We start from the raw sequence: 10,225 nt of genomic DNA, 5'->3' as shown, positions 1-10,225 counted from the left end.
TATCCCCAGTACCACCTGGCATACAACAGAGGGGTCCGCAGTAAGCATTTGTTGTTGCATACTTTTAGGCAATAACTTCTAGTTATGGAGTGTTTAACTATATGGCATGAACTGTACTAAGTGTTAAATGCATCACCTCATTCTTTCTCTTATCCACATTCTTAAAACATCCTGGCAAGACTGAGCTTGCGTCCTCTTCTGGGTGCTCCCAGCAGTGATGTAAACAGCTCCGGGACACATGGCTGCATTTCAACCCAGGTCGTTTATCTTATTATTCTCTTTGCTCCTTAGCCACTGTGCCCAGCGTTCACAGCATCACCTATAAGTAATGTTCTGAAGTCAGAGCACAAAAAAGGCAGCTTCCTTAGTGGTAACATAGAAAGGAATCCCCCCTCCCCCATCTCAGTTGAGATCTTGGCTCTGTTTCTTATAAAGGTTATCATCCGGCTGTCACAGGTTTTCACCAATCGCAGAGAACCCGTGCCCAGGCTTCTGAGAGTCCCAGAAGTGCCAAACCTGTCTAATCGCCAGGGCACATTTGGCCCTGCGTTCTCTTGTTGGCCTTCCTCCGTCCAAGGCGGGCAAGCCAAGTCCGTAGTCCCGTCACCAGCCACACCCTCCCCGGCCCGCTCCCCCTGCCCCTCCCCTCCGAGCGGTCCAGGCGGGGGTGACCCGGAGCTCGCCGCGTCAGGACAACGCCCACCGGGGGCGTGACTGTGGCGGGTAAGCGCGGCAGGAGACACCTTGGAATCTCTCCTCCCTAACGCCAGGTTAAAAACCTCAGCACCACGTGCTGTTTGCACTGTTTGCAAACCCGCCTGCGACTGACGCCCCAGAGCTCCGGAGACCGCACGCGCCGGGAGCTAGCATGTCAGCCGTGGTCCTGGAGAACGGAGGCTCGGTCAGGAAACTCAGCGACTTCGGACAGGTGAGCCAGGGCGGGCCTTAGCTGCGCAGGGAGGGGAGTTTGGCCCCCGGTGGAAAGAGGTCTGAGGAGTGTTGGGTTTTCCTACTCCCGTGAGCTCACCAGGAAGGCTGAATTCACTTGAAGATGATGAAAATGTCTAGGAAGCTGACAGATAACACGTGCTCAACAGATGTTTCCCAGTGAGAGGACATCTGTCCCGTGTGGCTTTCAGGGAAAGAGCACGGCTTGAGGAGTCAGGGAGCTGGCTTCCAGAGCTGCCACCAGCTAGTTGCCTGTCTTTGGACAAATCACTGCCTGTATCTTCTGTAAACTGGTCCTTGACAATCTGGAGTGGCAGTTGGGGTCCATGCAGATCTGCTCTTCTTTGATGTTTATAAGTGTTCTCAGCCAGGTATCAAAATGGCAAAATTATGAGAAATTGTAGCTTTTTTTCACCTTTGGGAGAAAATGGGGTATGAAGACGTCTCACACTTACTCAGACCTGAGGAAGAAGAAAATTAAAAAGAGAGGAAAATGCACAAGAGTTAGCCTTGGACTTGGAATGTAAGAGAGCCCTAAACGTGGCAGGCAGGGATAATGTCCAGGGTGTACTCCGTTCGCTAGAACTTTTGCCTTTCCCTTGAGGCGAACGACTGCAGAACACACTCTAATCGACTGATCACACTCCCGGATTCTGGGGTTCAGACTTAAAGCCCAGCCCTGGGAGATAACGTGGGTCTAAGGCATCTGTCAACTGTAGGATTAGTGAGAACAATCTAGAGAACAGGGAGCCTGGACAGGAGAGGATGATTGATGTTTTAGTATAACTAGAGACTGCAGAACTTTGGACTAACTTTTTTTGAGTCCTGAAAGAAAGACTTCCTTTGAAAATGGTACGTAGGGCTTGGGAGACAGAACTTCGTGTTGAAGAGGGACGGCATGGGCGTCAGATCCCGGAACAGATGCCAGCTTTGCCATCATTTAGCTTCTGTGCTGCTGGCCGTGGGGCCCCCGTGACTATGGCGGGAGGTTAGGGCCAGCAATCTGGTTAGGGAGCTCTGGGGACTAAAGTTTTATTTGTAGAGCACTTAGAAGATGGAGAACCACAAATTGTCACTGTCGGTGACTGGGGGTAAAGAGGAGGGTTTAGAGAGTGCTCTGTAACACCCGTGTGTTGAAAGCAAGGGATTTAACTTTGCAGATCCTCAGGTCTATTCATATGAAACATTGGAATAAAAATATGCACATTCTAGAGTTAGTATGAGAATCAAGTGAAATAATGTCTATAAAGGTCTTAGCACACTTCCTGGAGCACAGGAAAGTGCCAGGGGTGTCTAGCCAGAAATGATTTGTTTGTTCAACAGAATGCATCAGAACATTGGCAGGAGGAACACACACTGGGTCAAGCACAGTGGCTGGTGGAGCTTTGCAGTGGAAAGATGCCGGACCCGGAATTAGGAGTTGTGGGCTCTCGTGTTTGGTTTACTGAAGCTATGTACTGGAAAGTCACCTAATCGGGCTGGAGAGGCTCAGTCTGGTATCTGTAAAATTGGCGGTGGGGTGCGGATTTTGAACTAGAATAGTCTTCAGGACTCCTTCCAGCTCTGACGATCTGCAAAAAAGACACATTTATGAACAGAACACACTAGATGTAATCCTGACATAAGGCTGGTCTCCACCCGCGAGCACAACAATCCTGCGAAAGATGTTCAGCTCATTCATCCACTCAGCAAAGACTCACTGAGCACCTACTCTGAGCCAGGCACAGTAGAACCTCTGCCCTGATGAAAATTACATTCTTGTGGAGGAGACAGACAGTAAAATAAATTCACCAAATGAACATATACTTTCATGTAGAGATAAGTGCTGTAAAGAACATAGAACAGGGTGATGGATTAAAAGATTAAGGGAACTCAGAAATCACAGCTCTGAATGGCACAAAGCCAGGTTTCAAACCCAGATGTGACTCCCAACACCCTGTGCACTCCTCCACTACACTGCTTCCTCCTGTACATAAACTCTGGAGCACAGAGGCAGAGTATGTCCAAGGCAGGATGTCTGCATCTTGTTTTTGAGTGTCTTACACTGTAGCTGTGTGTATGTATAATCACACATGTGAATACACACCTCCTCCCATGACCCCAAAAAGCACTACAATTGAAAGTCAGTGCCGCTGGAATATCCTTGCTACAGATAAATTGCTGGTAATTGTGAAAACTGCTCTTTTCCAAAGATAACAGAATGTATTTTATTAGACACAACCAAAGAGAATGTATTTCTATTGTTAAGGGTATTGCTCAGTGATCAAAATCCTTTCCTTCTTGGTTGCTAGTAAAGTTTTTTCTCCCTGCTCTTCCTTCTTTTCTAGTTTCGGAGCTACTTTTCTCTACCTTTGTGCGTCCTGAGTGTACATGTCTTTCTAAGTCAACTCATATGTCTATTGGAAACAAATAAAGTATAGATTATGAGCCATTATAAACATGTTCTGGAAGAGGTCTGTCCAAGATCTCATGCTGATCCGCATAACAATGCTGGAATCAGAATCCACTCAAGGCCACACCATTTCACAAAATTCCATGGGCTTCCTTTCATTTCAAGTCCCTCAAGCTTTGAAAAGGGAAGCTATTTTCCCAGTTGGGTCACTGGGGGGTGGATTAAGGATTTTGGAGTTGTTGGACCTGGGTTCACATGCAGACTCTGCCACTCGTTAGCTGAGTGTCCTTGGACAAGCCACTTAGTCTCGCTGAGTCTATTCCTTCATTTTCAAAATAACAGCACCCATCTCATGGGGCAATCGTGAGGACTGAATAAGCTATTATATGTAAACTCTTTTTTTCTGCCAGTGCTAGTTTCTACCAATGGTGATGTTTATTAGCTGTTAAAAGTACCAGATATGGCTCCGGGCACATGGTGGGCACTCAGTCATGGCCGGCTCTACTTTCAATATTAATAACAATAAAGAGTAGTGCCTTATGGTAAATGTGAATTTGCAGACACAGATGAGAAAAGTCATAATTTAAAAAAATAGGCTATATATTTATCAGTGGTTTCAAAATCTTCCATGGTTAAGAGTCCTCTGCGATGCTTTTGAAAATGCAGATTCTAAGATCCTACACCAAATATTCTGATTTGGTAGGTTTGGGTGGGGCCCAGGAATCTGCATTCAAACAAGGAATCACGAGGTAATTTTGGAGTGGAGACCCAAGGAACACCCACTTAGAAACCCTGATCTAGAAAGTATATGGGGAGAATGACGAAAGTGAAAGGGGACAGACGTGGGTAAGGTATAGGCTGTTAGGAGTGGTATTGAGTAACCTTCTGGTGATTGGACCAGAGTACAGCCCTTACTATGCAAGAAACAGAGCCTTTAATGTGGACATTGTGTCCACAGCAGAGGGAATTGTATAGAATGAATGACATTTAGGAGCCTGAGTTCTTTTTTTGTTAATTAATTAATTTTATTGAAGTATAGTTGATTCAGAACGCTGTGCTAGTTCCTGCTGTACAGCCAAGTGATTCAGCCAGACATATACATACATATTCTTTTCCGTTATGGTTTATCACAGGATACCGAATATAGTTCCCTGTGCTGCACAGTAAGACATTGTTTATCCGTTCCATATATAATAGTTTGCATCTGCCAATCCCAAACTCTCAATCCATCCCTCCCCCACCCCCCTCTCCCCCTTGGCAACCACAAGTCTGTTCTCTATGTCTGTGAGTCTATTTCTATTTCTTGGAAGTTCATTTATGTCATATTTTAGATTCCACATATAAGTGATATCGTATGGTATTTGTCTTTTTCTGTCTGGCTTACTTCACTTAGTATGATGATCTCTAGATCCATCCATGTTGCTGCAAATGGCATTATTTCATTCTTTTCATGGCTGAGTAATATTCCATTGTATATATATATATACACCACATCTTTTTTTTTTCTCCATCATAACACTTCTTTTTTATTTCACTTTTTATCTTACATGGGAGTATAGTTGATTAACAATGTTGTGTTAGTTTCAGGTGTACAGCAAAGTGATTCAGCTATACATATACAAGTATCTATTCTTTTTCAAATTCTTTTCCTAATTAGGTTGTTACAGAGTATTGAGCAGAGTTCCCTGTGCTATACTGTAGGTCCTTGCTGGTTATCCATTTTAAATACAGCAGTGTGTACACGTCAATCCCAAACTCCCTAACTATCCCTTCCCCTCACCCTTCCCCCACTGGCAACCGTAAGTTCATTCTCTAAGTCTGTGAGTCTGAAATAAGTTCATTTTTTTTTAGATTCCACATATAAGCGATATCATACAATATTTCTCTTTCTCTGTCTGAATTTCTTCACTTTATATGACACTCTCTAGCTCCCATCCATGTTGCTGCAAATGGCATTATTTCATTCTTTTTAATGGCTGAGTAATATTCCATTGTATATATGTACCACATCTTCTTTATCCATTCATCTGTTGATGCACATTTAGGTTGTTTCCATGTCTTGGCTATGGTGAATAGTGCTGCTGTGAACATTGGCGTGCATGTATCTTTTCGAATTAGAGTTTTGTCTGGATGTATGCCCAGGAGTGGGATTGCTGGATCATATGGCAATTCTATTTTTAGTTCTTTGAGGAAACTCCATACTGTTTTCCATAGCAGGAGCCTGAGTTCTTAATCTGCCACCCACTGCCTGTGTGATGATCTCAGGTGGCCCATAGTCTCCCCATATGAAAAATGAGAGTGTGGAACTAGACGAGCTCTTAAGACAAGTCCACCTCTTTGAGTCAGTTATCAAGTCCCATGTGGGTATCAGAGGCCAAATGGAACAAACAGATCAAGGAGGGATTGTTCACCTTGGCTGAGGAGTATATAGGTTTTCTGAGAGAAGTGAGACCCAAGAGGGCTTTTGAGGAAAGATGATGTATTTGAAAGGGGGAGAGGGAGGGATGCAGTGCATTTACTCTAATGAGGAGTTGAAAGGGCAAGGAGGAACCAGTTTTCTGGAGGGGAGGTTCCTGTGGGTGAAGCTCAGGAGGTGGGGTACTAAGGGGACTTTTGAATATCACAAAGAGGTCTTGTATCCTGTTGGCCATGGGGAGCCCCTAAAGAATACTGAGTAGAATAAGGACGTGAGCAAAATTCTGCTAGCAGGGCTCAATCACTGCAGATCAGTAAGAGCTGGATTACTGTGGTGGCAGTGGGAACCAAAGAAGGACCTGACCCCGAGCATCATTTCTGGAGAAGGTCAGACTGGACTTGGTGATTGGCTGGACACACACAGGAGTGGGAAAGTGGTGGATGACAGTTTCGAGCACGGTGCGTTCACGTCGGAATTGCCCCAGTCATAGGTGACATCCATTGAGGTGTGTCAGAAATATGCTCCCTTTCTTGGAGGCCAACAGGAGAGGAGAATGTTGCCAAGTGAACTAGAAATGGAAATCTTTTGTCATTTCAAGGAAACTGGAAAGAACTGAGGGCTCAGTGTCCTCTCCTAGGAAGAAGACTGACATCAGAGACTGCTCTGCGTGTCTCTGGCAGAGTTTACTAGAGACAGAAGGTAGAGCAGAGCCTGCAGGAAGCTGTGAATCATGGACAGCATGCTGGGATCCAGTGGCATGGGTTCCACTGCTAACCATGCAACTCTGGACAAGTTACTTAACTTCTCTAAACCTTCATTTTGTCATCAATAAAAGGGGCACTTGGAAAGTAGTAAAACCTACTTTCTAGATTGTTATCAAAATTAAATGAGATAGGGCTTCCCTGGTGGCGCAGTGGTTGAGAGTCCGCCTGCCGATGCAGGGGACACGGGTTCGTGCCCCGGTCCGGGAAGATCCCACGTGCCGCGGAGCGGCTGGGCCCGTGAGCCATGGCCGCTGAGCCTGCACGTCCGGAGCCTGTGCTCCACAACGGGAGAGGCCACAACAGTGAGAGACCCGCGTACCGCAAAAAAAAAAAAAAAAAAAATTAAATGAGATAATCCAAATCAAGTGCTTATTATAATATCTGGGACATTATAGGGGCTTTTAATGTACGGTAGATTAAAAAAATTTTTAGAAAGATAATATCATGGTCCATATAAGGATATATAGCAGTTCAGTTTTGCAATTCATTTAAGGCTTCCTCTGATCACACTTGCTGATAATTCTGGTTCTTCCCCTGCACCTCTGTTTCAGGTAAGGTTCTGGGAAAATCTGAAAAGAATTTCATCCTGAGGGTCATCCGTGTTCATACAGGGCTTATGATGCTAAGTCACTGAGACCCTGCCCAGCACAGCCTTCTCATGGAGATGATGTAACAGCCATTCCACTAATTTCATTAACTTGCTTACAAGAGAGTAATTGTTCTGCATGGGGTTTTTTTTTCCCCCCCAGTTTTAGGTATATGCTGTTTATTTGAAAGCACACATGGAACTCTATGTATTATTGTAAAACTTAATTTAACACTTAACTTTAAAATTTTAAAAGATTTTGGCAAACCCTTTCTGGAATGGCAACCCTAGTTCCACCTTAATTTGCTGTCACATGCATGTAGAAAGTTGCTAGATCCTTGACATTCTTTGCTGTTTTAAGGCATCCATCTTCCAATAAGTTATATATGTGCTCTTATGTACTTAGTGACTCTTTTTCAACAATTGGTGTCTCAGATCCCAGCATCTGGGAACAAGTTTAATGTTCCCATGACATCTTTGCCAAAGGCCAAGAAATCATTCGTGGGTATTCTTAATATTTCCATCATTTTTACATATTTCTCTTAATATTATATTTAAACTATGTTATCTTTTTCATCGTCTGAATACTGTTTTGACAGGGCTTGTCATGATTACAGATTAGCCTGCTTTCACACACGAGGAAGTTCAGAAGCCTAAGCTATCCCAAAGTGTTCTGGTTGGTAAATGGAAGAGAGAGGATTCCAACCCATGTCTTTGGACTCAAAAGACTGTGTGTGTTCTATTTTTAGTATTTTCCACCCTGTATTTCTCAATGTTTTCCTGGGACAATTATTGTACCATATTATACCACCTCTAAGATCTTTTTCAATTTATCTCATTTGCTGTGTATGTGTCTACTAAGTCAGAATTTGAACTTCTGATGAATGGGGCATCCTCTCATTCATCTTTGTTTCTCTCAGAGCCCTAATTGTACCTAGCACTTGGTAGGTGCTCATTAAAAAGGCAGTGAATCTATAGTGTAACTGGTGACATTTGTGAACAATTAGAGCTTTCTAAAGTTGAAGTCTGATCTAAGAGCACCACTGAACATTTTACTTCCCTTGATTTCTTATTTTCCACCACACATATACTTCTGTAGAGAATATATGTAGCTCATTGTATTCCAAGACTTAACCAGAAGAGGAAGTTCATGCTCGCCTCTTCCTTGGAGGCTTCACAGGAATGAATTGCTGAGCTGTGAAAAACATTTTACCCAAATGCATTTAATCCTGTAGGAAACAAGCTATATTGAAGACAACTCCAATCAAAATGGTGCCATATCCCTGATCTTCTCACTCAAAGAAGAAGTTGGTGCGCTGGCCAAAGTCTTACGTTTATTTGAGGTAAGTGCTTTATTTATTTCCGCCTTGAATAATGGCATAGCAGACTTCTGTGTTATCTTCTAGTTTGATGTAGCTAAAAGGACATAGGATCTGGAATTGGAAGACTTGATTTTCAGCTTAGGCGCATACATGACCCAACTGTGTGAACTTAGTTAAGTCTTTCACTCTCTCTGAGCTAAGGCTTCTCCATTTCATAATGAGCATCATTCGCAATCACTGGCTGCACACCGGGAAGCCAGTGTCGGACTCACTCCTCTTTCATCAAAATTTCCTTGAATTAATTACAGTCAAGCCTTCATGTTTGCGAGTCCTACATCCCTCGGATTCAACCAAAATTCCGATCTGGGTTTGGCTGAATCCGCAGGTATGCAGCCCATTGGTAGGGAGGGCAGACTGTATTCATTGTACCACTATCACCATCTTCTATAAGGGTCTTGAGCATCCGAGGATTTTGGTAGCCATGGGGTCCTGGAACTGTTTCTGCATGGATACAGAAGGACACCTGTGCTATCCTCTCAGTGTTCCCGAGGCACTCTTTAACTTTTAACTGCAGCACTTATTTGCCTTGTGAAATGTATACGTTTCTGTTTGACCCCGAGGATAGTTTCTTCAGGCAAGGAGCCTTGTGTGAGTCATCTTTGTGTCAGACTCAGTTTTTTTGTTTGTTTGTTTTTCTTTTAACATCTTTATTAGAGTATAATTGCTTTACAGTGTTGTGTTAGTTTCTGCTGTATAACAAAGTGAATCAGATATATGCATATGTATATCCCCATATCCCCTCCCTCTTGAGCCTCCCTCCCACCCTCCTTATCCCCCCCACCAGGTGGTCGCAAAGCACCGAGCTGATCTCCCTGTGCTATGTGGCTGCTTCCCACTAGCTATCTGTTTTACATTTGGTAGTGTATATATGTCCATGCCACTCTCTCACTTCATCCCAGCTTACCCTTCCCCCTCCCTGTGTCCTCAAGTCCATTCTCTACATCTGCATCTTTATTCCTGTCCTGCCCCTAGGTTCATCAGAACCTTTTTTTTTTTTTTTAGATTCCATATATATGTGTTAGCATACGGTATTTGTTTTTCTCTTTCTGACTTACTTCACTCTGTATGACAGACTCTAGGTCCATCCACCTCACTACAAATAACTCAGTTTCGTTTCTTTGTACGGCTGAGTAACATTCCGTTGTGTATATGTGCCACATCTTCTTTATCCATTCATCTGTTGATGGACACTTAGGTTGCTTCCACGTCCTGACTATTGTAAATAGTGCTGCAATGAACATTGTGGTACATGACTCTTTTTGAATTATGGTTTTCTCAGGGTATATGCCCAGTAGTGGGATTGCTGGCAGACTCAGTTTCAATATATATATTAAATGTTCAACTAAGAGTGAAATTTAATTTAAATATGAGCAAAGGAAATTAGACTTTTCAAAAACACTTTCGGGGGCTTCCATGGTGGCGCAGTGGTTAAGAATTCGCCCGCCAATGCAGGGGACATGGGTTCGAGCCCTGGTCCGGGAAGATCCCACATGCCGCAGAGCAACTAAACCCATGTGCCACAACTGCTGAGCCTGCGCTCTAGAGCCCACGAGTCACAACTACTGAAGCCCGCACACCTAGAGCCCGTGCTCTGCAGCAAGAGAAGCCACCGCAATGAGAAGTCCGCGCACTGCAACGAAGAGTAGCCCCTGCTCGCTGCAACTAGAGAAAGCCTGTGTGCAGCAATAAAGATCCAATGCAGCCAAAATTAATTTTAACAAGAAGGTCTTTAAAAAC

General features: G+C 43.9%; 1 protein-coding gene across 1 annotated transcript in view; it reads left to right on the top strand.

Moving 5' to 3' along the window:
* The first annotated feature begins 868 nt into the window (after nucleotides 1-868).
* Nucleotides 869-10,225, top strand: part of PAH (phenylalanine hydroxylase) — a 68,693-nt gene continuing 59,336 nt past the window's right edge. The window contains exons 1-2 of the mRNA XM_022599827.3: nucleotides 869-928; nucleotides 8,342-8,449. Coding sequence (XP_022455535.2) covers nucleotides 869-928; nucleotides 8,342-8,449 — 168 coding nt within the window. The remainder of the gene's footprint in view (nucleotides 929-8,341; nucleotides 8,450-10,225) is intronic.

The sequence above is a fragment of the Delphinapterus leucas genome, chromosome 11, assembly GCF_059928025.1.
Source record: "Delphinapterus leucas isolate spDelLeu-1000000601 "Yukka" chromosome 11, BTC_Dleu_Yukka2, whole genome shotgun sequence".
Classification (NCBI taxonomy): domain Eukaryota; kingdom Metazoa; phylum Chordata; class Mammalia; order Artiodactyla; family Monodontidae; genus Delphinapterus; species Delphinapterus leucas.
Note: the sequence above shows the minus strand (reverse complement) of the source record. Positions and strands in the feature narration are given on the sequence as shown.